The sequence below is a fragment of the Armigeres subalbatus genome, chromosome 2 (genome assembly GCF_024139115.2).
Source record: "Armigeres subalbatus isolate Guangzhou_Male chromosome 2, GZ_Asu_2, whole genome shotgun sequence".
NCBI classification, from domain to species: domain Eukaryota; kingdom Metazoa; phylum Arthropoda; class Insecta; order Diptera; family Culicidae; genus Armigeres; species Armigeres subalbatus.
Window position 1 is genome coordinate 164,901,421 of NC_085140.1, and position 16,274 is coordinate 164,917,694.

Here is a 16,274-nt window from a genome sequence, read left to right on the forward strand (position 1 = left end):
TCTCGACAAATTCAAGCGCAAAATCCAAAAAAATTGAGTAATTTTTGAAGAATGAAGTTTAAGAGAACTTTAGAAAATCTGGTGATTTTTTTCAAGAAATTCAGACAATATACAAATGATACACAAATGAAACACCAATTTCTTCATTACTCGAGAATTAATCAAGCAAATGGAACCAATCAGGATGGAGGTTTTGAAAGGGAAGATATGTTTCTGTGTTGGTTAGAAACCATTGGCGTAATCTAGCCCTGATGCCAGGGGAGAGCCCTGTTATCTATTTTCTATTTGTAGCTTATTTCTAAAAATTCTTGGACATTCTACCACTCTTAGTTCAACAAATGAATAATTCAAACCAAATAGATATATGGTCGGGGATCTACAAAACCGCACCAAGCGCCTTTTTGACTGACTTGCAATATTTTGTTCGTAGGTAGAAGGAATACGAAAATATATTCATATGAGTTCATGCGTACATGTTGCAGAGATCTCCAGTTATGGGTTTGAGGAATATTCGGTACGATTTGTGATCAATTGGATTCAACTCGAAATTTTGACGAAAAATTGAGTTATTTATCATTGGCACATGGTGTGTTTTGGCAGAACCGACCATATTATGTTGTGTTTTATTCACCATATATCATATCATATCGGAGCCGAAATTATTTAACTTTTTTCACTGTTCGTTTTAAGAACCGCCTATTGTTTGTCGCTTTGATGAAACCTGCTTCTGTAGTTGAACTCGATGCTGATATTTTATCTGTTACAGTAGATATTCGCTAGTTGATTGTAGGCCGTGCTTCAATTAGCGTTGTACTTCGTCGTCAACGTTATTATGATCTGCTTCAGCAAGATGGTGTGATGTAGATAGATTGCTGTTCACCGGGGGGAATTGGCAACGTAGAATACTTTTACATTCGATGGCTGTTTGTGTTGCTGCAGTTTTGCTAATATTCAGTAAAATAATGTCCAAATGTTTTTGCTGGATCCAGGTCTAAAACACTATCTGTATGTTTTCGGATGGTCCGGATAAGATTCCTAGCAAGCGTCTTCCTCGACTGGAAGGACGATATACCCTGTTTGGAATGCCGAAGAAGTAGTGTTTGTCCCAAACTTCCTAATAATTACTCCAAAAGACTTGTGAAATGTGGAGGGAGATAGATCGTGCACTCGACCGTCAATGCTTCCTTATCCTTGTCTTGGATCTTTACTCATTTCTCGTAACTGATAAAGACTCAATTTATATGTCACTACAAACTTCGTAGAATTTCAAGAGGAGTTTCGAACACATTTTGGAGGAAATTTTGCAGAACATTTCAAGGAAATTTACGAAAAAAAATCCACGGGATTACCTAAGAATTTTTCGATTTAATTACGAAGAATGTTTCGAAGATTTGTTGAAGACAAAATTCCAAAGCAAAATCCAAAGATTTTTTTAGGAAATTTTGAAGAATTTCATAAGAAAATTTAAGAGAACTTTAGAAAATCCGGAGAATTTTCAAATTTTTTCATAAAAAAATTCAGAGATTATTTTAAAGATTTCTTTAATTTCTGCAAAATTTCCTGACAAAATTTCTAAAACTAGTGAAAAATTTCGAAGAATTTTCTCAAGAAAATCTTATTATTAGTTCATGGGATTTTGAAGAATTTCTCGAGAAATTTCTGGAGAAAATCCTTGAATTCTGAAGAGTTTCCGCCCCAGCGCACACCTCTAGCCCATTAGTCTTTTATTCATTTCGTTATGATAGGATGATTATGGGAGATAACTCTTTTGACTTCAAACTTTTTCAGTAATTCTAAGTCCCATATGTTGAAAACTGGTTTCACTGCCAGTAATCTTTTCAAATCCTAGAAGGGCCTCATTCTTTTCTAGGGAGGGCTAAGCCCCCTTAGTCCCCCCTTATTTAAGCCAATGTTCGAAACCCCTCCCTCTTCTGGAAAGGGGGGCTCTTATACAAATGAAACAGATATTTCGGCATAACTCGAGAACTTATCAAAGAATAAATTATTTCAGGCGAAACAAAGTTCGTCGGGTCTGCTAGTGTATAATAAACTAGGAATGAAATCTCGTTTAACAAAAAGCATATGAACCAAATTTTTATTGCTGAATCTGAATCGCAACCTGGTACAACTGCATCAAAAACAATATCGGAGCAACAGCCTCCCCTGACAAGTAAAGTCACTAGATATAAAGTCTGGCAAGGTACACGACAGGTCACCAATGAAATTGTCATTCACTAGATCCAATCGAACATGGGGCTTCAAATGTGCTCAATTAATGGAGAGTATTGAGATAGAGCGAACATTTATTTTGCAAAATTATGAAATAAAAAATCGAAAAAACGAAACCTGAAGAAAAAGCTAATGGAAGTCAATCTGGAATTTGCTAGTTACGCAATATTTTTGAATGCAGGAATTGCCGTTTTGATTTTCAAGATTATTCCTCCAAGCTTTTAAAAGTGTAGCTGTTAGAACAATGAAAATGTTGGTGAAGCTTAAACGAAAGTGGTAAGTCACAGTTCAACTTACACTGCATTACCTGGCTCCGGGACAACGGCAGTAGCAGAGATCTTACAAAATGTATAATCCATTAATTGTTCTTCATAGCACTAGCCTCCGGGAAACGCTTACTCTATATGAAAGAAACTTGCAAAAGGTAGGGAGCGAGTGCTAGTAATGGACCCCTCAACCACTAAAATTTACTTCAGTCGCTCCGCTAGAGCAAGCCTCTTGAAAATAGTTCTGCTGCACCAGATGACAAGCAGCAGGTATTAGCATCGTGTTTTGTACATAAAACTAGCAAAAATATTTATTTTTACCAATAAAGAAAACATTTTAAAATAATTTTTAAAATAAAAAAAATATTAAAATAATAGCTATAGCTATAGCATGCCTATTATGGCCACCCTCGGATCCATAATACGCAACGTCGAGTTTGTTTATATGCGTATTATGTTTCCTGCATTTGATTTACATGTTCCATTCCACATGTTTCTTGTGCCTATAATGGACCCCCCTTGAGTGCTAGTAGGACCCTTTATGCATTTACATTTACAAATTAGTTAATATAGGGAACTGTTCCATCTCCATCTCACTGCATACATATCCATCTCATCGCTAAACAAAGAAACGGCACCAAATTCGTCGCTTCTTTTGTCAACACGCGTCTCACCTTGAAAAAATCAAAAATAATAAACAAACCAAATTCCTTTCCATTGCTTTGTTTTGATGGGATGGAAATAGGAGCTATGAGATGAAGTGGCGAACGTTCCCTAATTAAATTTCTGTTTCTGTCCATAGCAAATGTATGGAATGCTGTCTTGTTTCATGCAACTTCACCGACGGAAGTGCAGAAATGATCGATTCAGAGTTTAATTTGGGATTTTGTTCAGGGTCCATATACGTACGGGGTCCACTACTAGCACTCACTCCCTAATAGCCGTGCGATAGCTTGCATTTTTTAACGGTTGCCAATGTTTGACAAGTTTTTTCCTGGTTGCCAATGCTTACGGTTTTCACTACGCTAGACTTTATTTCTGGTGACTTTACTGACAAGCTATGGTAAAATGCTTGGTTCTTACTCATTTTCATTTGGGAATTTGTTTTTTTTGCACTGCTGTGTACAACATGTTAAAATGCATCACCACAACCGAAGTCCTTCTCCTACGTATATCATGAGGTTAACTCGATGTTACTCTTATTCCCAGAGGAGTTGATGCAATTGTCAACTCAAATATTTTCTAGCCAGAACCGGAAATTGAACCTAGCCATGTTCAGTGCTCTCTTGCTTTGTAGTTGCGTATGTTATCATTTGAATAAGAAACTGAAGGCACTGAACAATGGTGTACGAAATAAAACAGGCCCTCTGATATAATAGACATCAAAACTGATGGACTTTATAGGGGAATTGGTCCCATTTTCTTTCAACAGAACATCTCAACGCAAACAAGGAAAAAAGCACCAATCTTGTCGCTTTTTTTTTAATTACTAACATGTGTGCTCACTGATAAAAATAAGAAACAAATCAAATTCATTTTCATTGCTTTTTTTTTTGGTGGGATGAATGTAGAAGCTATGAGGTGAAGTCCAGGAGCAGTAATTCCATATGGTGCAACTTAATTGTACGAAAAAAGCAAAAAAAAGTTCTTCCAAAGCTGTAGGATTATTTTTCGGCAGTTTCGCAGCGGTCACCGCAGCACACATTCGAATTGAAGAAGAACCGTTTGAAGTAATACGAGACTTCATCACGATCATCGTTTCTTGCCTTGAAAATAACCGCAGGCCTCTCGACCACGCCGCACACCAGCTGATTCGTGGCTTGCAAACGCTGCCACAGACAGGCGAGATCCGATGACTTGTTCGTACGACGAGGCGCAGGAAACAGAAAACAGACGACGAACATGAATCTTCAATCGTTCGCGATCGTTTTGAAGCGAAGGAGTGCATTTTGTGGCACCGCGTGTATCGGGCTGAACCACGGAAAACGCTTGTGTGATTGGATGCACTTTTGAAAGGGTAGTCTTAGAGAATTTCGTGGAAACTGTTAAACGATTTGGAGTACGATTTCGTAGCTATTATTTGATTGTAAAGTGGAAAATTGGAATAAAGATCGTTTCACCTGGTACTACGCAGAAATCTGACACGTAGCAAAAAGCAAAAAGTGAGTGCAGAGAGAGTGAATGTGATTCTGGAATGATAAACCGTTTCCTGGTCGTTCCGACAACAGAAAAGCGGTAGAACAGGAGAACGTGCAAAATAATTGAGTTAACTCCTGCGAACCTCATACGGCTATGAATGATGAGAAGTTAAGAAGTTGGAACGGCATTCTGCTGATAAATGGCCAGCGAGCTGCTAAATGGGACCAATTCTGTGCAATTTTAATAGCGTTCGAGCTGGTGAACAGTCGTTAGCAGTGAAGTTAAAATGTGGAAAACAATGTGAATGATTTGTACTCTTTTCAGTGATTGAGCATATGGTTTAGAACGGCGATTTAAAAGGTGCTCGTCGTCTAGGATTACCTGAGAAAGAGTATTCTACCGTGTGTTAAATAGTGAATTTTGCTTCCAGTAATTTTGAATAAGCGTAATTATGCATATGTTGGAAGATCTACATTGAAGAAGTTTAAATTGCGTAATCAAAAAATCATCCCAACACTGGACAAAGCGCCTCGCAGCTTAGTGTTCATTAAGCACTTCCACAGTTATTAACTGCGAGGTTTCTAAGCGTACCATTTTGCATTCTGTATATCATGAGGCTAACACGATGATATTTTATGCCCAGGAAGTCGAGACACCAATCTGAAATTGCCTAGACGCAACGGAATCGAACCCAGCCACCCTCAGATAGTTCTTTTGTAGCCGCGTCTTTTTATCCAAAACATTAAATCCAAAACCGAAAAAATAAATGTGACCCATATACATTTCCATTCTTCCATATCCATTTTGCATTAAATTTAAAATTGTTCATCGCTACTTAACTTTATTGACTGAAGATTATCTATCATTTTTATTTCCACATTTCATCCTTCTCCAACAAATTAGTAATATATGTAGCATCAACATTTTACATTGTAAAAACATATTAAGAATGCCAAACACAATTTCAGTCTTGGCAGTATTCGAGATTATATTTTTTTTGTATGTACTCAACCATCTAAATTATTAAAGCCAACATCACATGATGGTGTAGAAACGCAAATAATAAACAAGAAGGTGATAAATCACTTTCCAGGTTATTCTTTCAGTTTCTGATCCTCTCTTGATTTAGGAGCTGATTCTACTAATAAGAATTTGGAAGATGTTACTTAGCAGTAGAAAAGTACATCATGCTGGCATGAAGAACCGATTCGATTGCAGTATATAGAAAATGTGTTTTCGGTTTATTAAAAGAAAGGCACCAATAGGTTCCCAGTTAGCCTTAAAAAGGCGTAGTATTGCCAATCCGGAGATGGCGAGTTTGATTCTCAGTCAGGTTTAGGATGTTTTCGGGTGGGAAACATTTTCGATTCACTGGGCATAGTAAATCCATTGTACTAGCACACACAATATACGCGCTAATGCAATGCGGGCATATAGAAAACTTTCAATCAATTACTGAGGAAATGCTAATAGAATACTAAGTTGAAAAGCAGGCCAAGTTTCAGTTGGAATGTATAGCCATAAAAAGAAGACGGAAGAGAAAAAATAATAACTATATGTTTTGCCTTTAAATAATTTATCGACTAAGTGCAAGTGAATGCTATGGAATCACTCTAACAATATTTTTTTAAAAGGAGGCCCAGAGAACCATTGTGTTGTATACCATGTGTCTGTATGTGTGGATTAGGGTGGCTCAAATCAATATGTAAAAAAATAATTTCAAATTATTTGATGAGTGGCCCTTATATTCCGTTCCATTTGATGCCCTTATGCTCTGGACAAAATTTCAGCCAAATCGGTCAACGTTTGGGCGGTGCTAAACTTGTTGGAAGCTTATATGGAATATAGGGAAACGAAAACAGTGATATGCAGTTTGAATGTACATATCAGTTCTTGCAGAATTTAATTTAGAATGTTTTGCTGAAAACCGCGAGGAGATTAGATTTCCTTCGGCAAAAATATTAGCATTTTACTGAAATATAGTTTGAGAAAATTTCGCTTCTTTTACACTAGAAAAGTAATAAATTCACTTATACAACACTTAAGTAAAACGCGAATAACTTTGCCGGCTGAACTATAGTTTGCTCGCGGTTTTCAGCATAACATTCTGTATTTAATTTTACAATAACTGAATGAATACCGTAATAGTAAATCGTAAATGATGCCATTTAACTGCAAATCTTTGTTTTTCGATGTTTTTGCCTTTCGCGTATACTAAGTATACGTAAAGGCTATATGATCACTCCACAACCGAATTTTTGATAGAAGGCCCGGAGACCCATAGTGTTATATACCAATCGACTCAGCTCGACGAATCGAGGTGATGTCTGTTTTTGTATGTATGTATGTGTGTGTGTATGTGTACAAAATTTTGTAGAACACTTTTTGGAACTTAGACATTGGCGAATTACTCGCAACAAGTTTCATTTGACTGAGAATCCTGTCCCATTGTTTGCTATTGAAAATTGGCAAATTGACATGGGATCAAAAGTTATGGCCAAAATACATCAATTGCAAAAACGCCAAAAACACTCAATCATTTTTTTTAGTTTTTTGCACGAGAAAGGCACCAACACCGCTAGGTGGATTAATCAGGGTTTTTTTTTTCCATAAGTTGAGGGATATTATCAGTAATACACTACGGAGCAAATGGGGTCCTGTAGCGTAGTATGCACGTTCGCCTTTCAAGCGAATGGTCGGGCGATTCAGCCCTCCAAAAACCCTCGTCGTCGGATGCGCAGCCTGCGGTGGCGTATTGTGACGCCTCACCGTCACGGCTGCCTGATGACGACTGAAACTGTTCTTCTCGAGGCATTCTCCAACGTTACCCGGATAAATGGCAACCGGACAATGCAACCAGCAATTGGATTCACGACATAGACAAAACGAACACAATGGACTCACGACGAGATTGGACCGGCAACGACAGCAACAATGAATAATGGAAAATCTTAGATTCTTGTGGATTCTGGCGCAGAATACCACAGTAGATCTCGCACAGTAGCGGGTAACACAGAGTGCCATCAAATAAATAAAGGAATAAAAAACATCGGAGCAAACAATCTGTTTCGACAAAATAAGCGTCTGGGTGAGTCGCATTCAATAGTAGATTTTGTATTACAATAAAAAGGGCTACATCTTCGACCGGCGCGTTACCTATCAATTTTAGACGCACCGATGAAATTGTCGCCGTGTATGCAACCTTTTATTTGTTTTCCTATCGTTTAGAACTTTTATTTTATCACTGATTACAGACACCTTGATGTAATGTGCCATCAGAGGAAGCTGATCACCGTATCAGTTTTGTGTTTCTTATTTTATTTCTTGTACAAGCTTTAATGGCGAAATGGTAGGTAAAGAGCTTGATGTTTGTTACGAAAACTTAATTTATGAGAAAAAGCATCCCTTTTAGGGCCATGAATAACTACAATTTGTTTGTTACAATGTTTGCATTACTATAATGACGGAGGTAAAGGAAAAAGTCAAGAGTTCGCTAGAAGAAAAGAAATAAGGTTGATTTTTCCCGAGAAGGAAATTCATTCAGTATTCAAGGCCAATGCCATCCTCCTACTTTGTTTCTTTCTTTACTTCTCTTTTCTAGCAATCTTCTTCTTCTTCTTATTGGTACTATCCCCACTGGGACATCGCGGCGCCTTGCAGCTTAGCGTTGATTAAGCATTTCCACAGTTGTTAACTGCGAGGTTTTTAAGCCAAGTTACCATTTTTGCATTCGAATATCATGAGGCTAACACGATGATACTTTAATGCCCAGGGAAGTCGAGAAAATTACCAACTCGCAAATTTCATAGACCGGGAATCGAACCTAGCCACCTACAGCATGGTCTGCTTTTTAGCCGCGCATATTACCACATGGCTAAGGAAGGTCCCCAGCAATCAGCAAAACTGAAAATGGATTTTATACCGTTATAATCTTCTCTCTCATGTATTTAGCTTGACTGTTCTAGCATTCAGTTTGAATTGGAAATTAATGAAAGAAAGCTAATTCGTGCAACCATTTGGAATACAATCCTTTATTAATTTTTATTCTTTGACGATGGTTTTTCCAGAACTCCTGGGGAGGATTTCTGGAGCCGAAATTCCTTAGAATTGGGTTGTGCAGCGGTGATTTGCTAGTCCCACATAATTTCTAAAAGCTAATTTATTCCAAAAATTCAAGGCTAGGATTAGTTTTCCTGTTCTCCTTTCTTTCCTATAATATAGACAACCCGTTAACCAAGACGAAACATAGAACCTACCCCTATATTCTGTTTAGGGGGAACCGATGACTTTACCGGAACATATAAAATCATCGATATCCCTAAGCAGAATTCGGCAATGTCGAAAGTAACTTATTGCAAGCAAATCGGCCAACGCTTAGTTCCAAAAAGTGTGTAAAATAACTAGACATGCCACAAAACTATAAATTAAGCTCATTATTTCTATCAGTTATGTCTAAATAAATACAAAAACTGCATAAAAACATCATTGAAAATGAGTTATCTACAGCGATATTGATTGGTTTGTCAATAAATCGAGTTCTTGTGGAAACTTTAAATAATTTCCTATGGAATTCTGAAGAGTTTTTCATTGAATGGTAATGCGCTTTCTGTCAAACGACCATTTTGGTCAAATGACAATTTTGGTCGTTTCGGTCAAAATTCATTCGGCTGAACATGATTTGGCCACTTCTTCTTCTGCTTATTGGCATTACATCCCCACACTAGGATAGAGCCACCTCACAGCTTAGTGTTCATTAAGCACTTCCACAGCTATTAACTGCGAGGTTTCTAAGCCAAGTTACCATTTTTACCATACGTATATCATGAGAGACAATTTCCAATCCGAAAATTGTATAGACCAGTATCGGGAATCGAACCCAGCCACCGTCAGCATGGTCTTGCTTTGTAGCCGCGCGTCTTACCGCACGGCTAATGAGGGCCCTAATTTGGCTGAAAATCACAGTTATTTGGCCGACTACCATTACAGCCAAACTTCATTTTCGGTCAAATGACCTGTCCGGCCGTAAGTCCATTTCGGTCAAATGACATGCGGCCGAAAATATTGTTCGGCCGGACAGGTCATTTGGCTGAAAATGAGGTTTGGCTGTTGGCAGAAATGACCATTTGACCGTAATGGACATACGGCCGAAGGTGTCGTTAAGTCGAACTGGTTATCATTCCGAAAATTGTTCCCAGATAAATGGAAAAACGCCAAAGTTGTTCCTATTTTGAAGCCGGACAAAAATCCAGCTGAGGGTTCTAGTTATCGCCCAATCAGTTTGCTTTCTTCAATAAGCAAACTGTTTGAAAAGATTATTTCAAATAGAATGATGGTTCATATTAATGACAATTCTATTTTTGCTGATGAGCAATTTGGTTTTCGCCATGGTCATTCAACCATCCATCAGTTATTAAGAGTAACGAATTTAATGCGGCTCAACAAATCTGAAGGATATTCGACTGGAGTTGCTCTTCTTGATATAGAGAAAGCATTTGACAGTGTTTGGCATGAAGGTTTGATTGTAAAATTGATGAATTTTAATTTTCCTCTGTACATTATTAAACTGATCCAAAATTATTTATCAGATCGCTCACCGCAGGTAAACTATCAGAATTCTAAATCTGATAGATTACCTGTAAGGGCTGGTGTCCCCCAAGGCAGCATACTGGGGCCCATATTGTATAACATTTTTACTTCTGACTTACCTGATTTACCACCAGGGTGTCAAAAATCTTTGTTCGCAGATGACACAGATCTCTCAGCCAAAGGGTCATTTGTAGTAGATTGCAAAAAAGTTTGGATATTTTCTCCACTTACTTGCAAAAATGGAAAATTTCCCCGAATGCTTCCAAAACTCAACTTATAATTTTCCCACATAAGCCGAGAGCGTCTTATTTGAAACCTTCTAGCAGACATATTGTCACTATGAATGGGATTCCAGCGAAGCTAAATATTTAGGACTTCTGCTAGACCAAAAGTTAATTTTTAAAAATCACATTGCATTGAAGGCAATCAAGCCAAATTTAACAAATATATTAAGTTTCTATATACACTTATAAACAGAAAATCAAAACTTTGTCTTAAGAACAAACTTTTGATTTACAAACAAATTTCTAGACCTGCCATGTTGTATGCTATGCCAATATGGAGTAGTTGCTGCAATACCAGAAAGAAGACACTTCAGAGGATTCAAAATAAAATTTTAAAAATGATTCTGAAGTTGCCTCCGTGGTATAGTACCAATGGACTTCATAGAATTTCTAATTTTGAGACATTGCAACAAATGTCCAACAAAATAATTTCAATTTTAGACAAAAATCGTTGCAATCTTCTATTACAACGATTAACTCCTTGTACCCTTAGTATAAAATAGGTTAAGTTTAGTTTAAGTTGAAAACATTGTAATTCCTACATGGTTCAATTCAACCAGAGGAAAATCCTAACTGGCAGAGGCAATAGAAAAGTATTAAGAATAACTAAAAATATGGCATAGCAAATAAGGATGATAGTGTTAAGAAGACACGGAACACCTAGTCTAAGAGATGAATGCATGTATTAGATAATCAGCAAATAAAATTAGTAAAAAAAAATCGAAAATTGCTTACCGTTCAGCCGAAATGATTGTTTGGTAGAAAGCGACTTACGGCTGAAAGTGTCGTTAGGCCGAACTGTTTATTTTTCCGAAAAAGTCATTTTAATTGAATGGGTTATGTGGCTGAAAATGCCGTTTGGCAGAAAAGGTCATCTAGCCGAATATGTGATTTAGCCAAACGAAAAGGGCCTTTGGTCGAAATATCATTAGGCAGAAAAATCGTGAAAATTTCGAACAAGTTCATGTGGAAACTCTAAATAATTTCCGAAGATTTTTTATGGAATGGCAAAAAATGCCCTTTGTGTCAAACGACCATTTTGGCCAAACGACATTTTTGGCCATCATCATTTGGCTGAACATTTGTTGGCCATTAATTTGGCTGAAAATCACAGTTATTTGGCCGACTACCATTACGACCAAACAGCATTTTCGGTCAAATGACATACGGCCGAAAATATCGTTCGGCCGGACAGGTCATTTGGCTGAAATGGTAGTATGCCAAGGATTTATACAATAATTGTAAAATTTGTTTTTTTTATTTATACAATAATTCAAGACAAAATTTTCAAAACGACTTATCTGCTTTTGTAAACAAAGATTCAAACGACGATTTGATGAATCTTATAGCTCTTCCACGCAAACCAGCACCATCAACAGGTAGCGGAATCCTTCCCTACCTATTGATGGTGTTAGTTGCGGATGAGCTATCAGATTCGTCAAATCGTCGTTTGAATCTTGTTTACAAAACAGATAATCGTTTTGAAAATTTTGTCTTGAATTGTAAAATTTGCAATAATTAAAAAATTGCGTACATTAAAGTGATTTAAATTATGGCTTGTTCGCTCTCCTATGCTTAAACGGTAACATTTGCTGTTTTGATAATCCTCCTAATTTTTTGGATAGTTTGGTTGTAATTTGACTGATTGAAGTTTGTATAGAAATTACTATAAAAATCGCCCCTTGTGTGAAATACTGTTACTTGACGTGGCGCATTAAGTATTTAAATGTAATCAACAGAATGACTTAATAGAATAATTCTCAAGCTGTAAGACAGTTGTTGTTATGAAGTAATCTGACGTGTTTAAGCTTAAAGAAATCATTAAGTCATAAAGAAACCAAAAATGCTCATTATTGATATTGATGTTATTCAGTGGTTCTCAACGTTTTCGGGTTCGCGATACCTTTACGATTAGCCAAATGGTCAACGACCCCCCTAATTTTTCATGCTGAAATCCAGAACCAACATATATTTTTAAATCATTTTATTTCAATTTTTTTATCATTGTGATATTTTATTCTTCAGCAATGATTCAATACGATATTTGTACTTGCCTTTGTGGTGAAACATGTGCGCTGCTAGGGTAAATTCCAACTTACCCAATTTTATCTTACTGCATGCCACCAGAAAAATGTAGCAATGATGTAGTCGCTTTTGGTTGGAATTTTAAAATCACTACAGGAAAAAAACTCTCTTTCAAATCGCCTGATTTTGAGTAAATTTAATAAAATGATATTTGTAAATACACAAAAACAATATAAGTATAAAAAAATGTTTTCATGATAGTTAAACTACAAAAACGGTGCATTCTTTGCAAAAGTTTCACGGCCCCCTTGGTGCGGGCTCGCGGTCCCCCAGGGGGCCGCGGACTACTGGTTGGGGAACACTGTGTTATTCTTTTACGTGTTAAATTGAATTTCTCACGATTCTTTATTTTCTTAATAGCTTTTCTTGTAAGCATCGAATCGTTTCGCAACAAAGACGATATGTTCCCTTGCCAAATTTCCTAAGTTGCCAATGTACTTATATATTTTTAGACCTTAATGGAAAGCTTTGGGGAACGGTTTTCCATAAAACTTACTGTTGTCATAGCGATTTTCAGTTCTAATTGCGCGTGCTCTCTCAAATTACATCCAAATTAGCTAAACAAATAGAAGGATTATTTAAATGGCAAATGCAGTCTTTTAAGCGTCAGGAAGTAAAAAGACAAATTTTGAATCATTCTAGTGTAGGGGAAGGTGGGTAGACTTGATCCCCGGGGAGACTTGATCACCCCCTGTTTTATCGAGAACTAAAGTAGTTTTGTTCTAGCGTATTTTTTAGTATAGATCCTCTAGACAAATGACCTTTATGTGGTGAGTTATTTTTTGGATTGACAACCTTATTTATTCTGCAGGGCGGTTTGTATGTTTTGACCTTCCTAAAGATTATTTTATTGGCCACGCAAAATTTGAACAACTTTTCATAACAATGACCAAATGCTTTCGTTTTTTCACAGCACAAAGCCATAAATATGCTTAATGATCTGTACTGTTGAAAATGTCAACATTCCATCAAAGTTTTAGGATATTTGGATTTGAAGTTATTGCCTCAATATGGGGACACTTGATCCCCCTGTTAGTCACCCATACAAAAATTTGGCGAAAAAATTCAAAGAAATATAAATCTGTTCTTAGGCTTCTAATTTTTTGTAGATTTGACGGATTTGTTGAAGGGTTGGCAGCGAAAATTATGTATTGAGTAGATCTCATGGAAAGGGGATCAAGTCAAATTTTGAAATTGCATGTGCTGTCGAATTCAATAACAAAAATCGTTCATGTATACGCACAGCAATTCGATAATTCCGCGTATTTTGAAGGGAAAATATTTTAAAAATCTGAGGGCACCTTTCTAATTTTATCAAAGCAAGTTCTTGGAGAGGGATCAATTTCCCCCGAATATTTTCAAAGTCGATTTTTGACAGCACTCCAAAAAATCGATTGTGTATCAATAACAACAATAATTTAAGGACTGTCACACATCAGTAAAGTTAAATACTATATTTCTTAGAGAGTCTGTGTGGAAATCGCGTATATTTATTTATTTTTGGTTGTTATACATCGGAAATCAGAAAAGGGGATCAAGTCTACCCAGTCTCCCCTACATATCAATAATCTACCTATTTCGAAATCTCTCTGTTTTCTAGTTGAGACGTCTAGAACATCTATAGGACTATTAATAATCATGTTTTTCTCTATATCAAATTGATTTTTGGCAAACACACAAAAGTGATGTAATTTTTTAAATATAATCGAAACATTATATTTTAGATCTTATTCTTGACTTATGTCCTCAAAAAATTAAACCTTTTTTATACACCACATGTAACTAATTTGTATTCTAAGAAGTTTAGTTTGAAATTAAATCATTTTATATTCATTTTCATTCATACATTCAACAGCACCAACACCCCGCCAGCAGATGTCTGTTGCAATTTATTGAAATCCTTGCACAACTCTTCTATCTTTCTCTTTACAGCCCGGTCCCATACCTGGTATGCGCCCGCCTATGGGAGCTGGATCGCATCAGTCTACAAAATCCGCCAACTCAATGGGTTTCATAATGCCACTCTATACCATCGGTATTGTTTCATTCTTCATCTACACAATACTGAAAGTAAGCACTTTGCCGGGGCTCGGTTTTTGGCACTAGCTCGATATACCTTCTAGAATATGTACCTTAGATACCGAAAGCTAAATTGATTTATATATGCCTTTCACTCCCACTCTTCTTCCCCCGTTCAAATAGCTTATATTCAAGAAAACGCCGGCCACGCCTTACCCGGAGATTAAACCAGACACGACTTTTAGGAACGAGGTGTTCACTGCCCCAGACCAACCATATATCAAGCGACCAGACAGTGGAACCACTAAGCTAGGTACGTACTTCCTTATCGTCATGTGTTCATAACTCACTCCCGCTGGCCAAAATGCACCGAATCTATATTAACAGCCAGAAGCCATCATCATTGTAAATTGCATCCAGCTAAAACATCCAAACTCGCACACATGACTCTATTATTCTTATTAAAAAAATAGGCAGGGTGAGATGGGGCATTATGGTTCGTCGGAGAAATAATGATAAAAATTTATGTTTATATATAATAGGATATTTGACCATACGCTATGTTAAGTTGTGAGAGACAATAATACGTTTCTTGGGAATTGTATGGCCAGATCCCTAACCTTAAAGCGTGTACTTTGCTTGTGGTATCCGAATACCAACTGATAACTTAGTAAGAACAAGAAGGAAACAATATCGTAAGACTTGTTAATGCAATTGAGTGTAGTCACCAGTAGACATAACGTGTTATCAGTAAATTAGTAAGAATTAAATTCATGGAAGCAAAAAATCATCATCCTAAAATGCTTGATATTTTGCTGCGTTATCCATTTTGCCCCACCTGACCAGACTCGAAATATTGCGCTGCGGCAAGACTAACCAAATACACATTTTCCTCCACAACCATGCATTTCGCTCCATTTAGCCTGGAAAGATCACAGCGCAAGTAAGATGAATCATGCATTCGATCTCAGTTTTGTTTTCATTTGAATATTCAAAGCAAGTAGAAGAAACCGAAGACAAATAAAGACATTTCAAGATTGAACCGCATTTGCGATCGACTACCCTCCCACGCGCTCATCGAACACTGGCTTATCCGTCTCCCCTTTTATCCACCGACATTTTAGTTGATAGATAAAACACAATCCGAATCGCGCTACAGCGTGGGGACCGTCTCGTTTAAGCCATGCTCAACGAGGCATGAAATATTTTATTACACATTGCTTATTTTATTTTTAGACAATGAAATACTTTGATATCATTTTCTCTTTGGATTTAAAATGTTAGGTTTTGTTACGAAAAAATATCTAGAAATGTCCTTTCGATTGCGATTGTCGAAAGTCAAGTTGTTTAGGGTCGACACAGACGTGATTTGAAATGAATCTGAACTCCCAAGTGCAGTTCAGGTCTCATATGACTTCAGGAACTTATGATTAACGTAAGCAAGTGTAGTTTTAAACTGGCTAGTTTTGTAGTGTGGATTCCTCCGTAGAAACTTCCCGAATAATCGTATAATGCCTTTGTAGATTCTAATCTAATCGAATGCAAGTTCAATTTAAATAGTGTGTTTTAATGCTTTCCCCATTGTAGTATCATCCTAATGAATCGTGTGTGATAAGAAACGTTATTAGCTACAGCTCATTTTTGAAACTCTGTTCAGCTTTAATGA

General features: G+C 36.9%; 1 protein-coding gene across 1 annotated transcript in view; it reads left to right on the top strand.

Moving 5' to 3' along the window:
• The window catches only part of LOC134209345 (uncharacterized), a 63,632-nt gene that overhangs the window by 33,306 nt on the left and 14,052 nt on the right, over positions 1-16,274 (top strand). Inside the window, 2 exon segments of the mRNA XM_062685335.1 lie at positions 14,522-14,659; positions 14,792-14,921. Coding sequence (XP_062541319.1) covers positions 14,522-14,659; positions 14,792-14,921 — 268 coding nt within the window.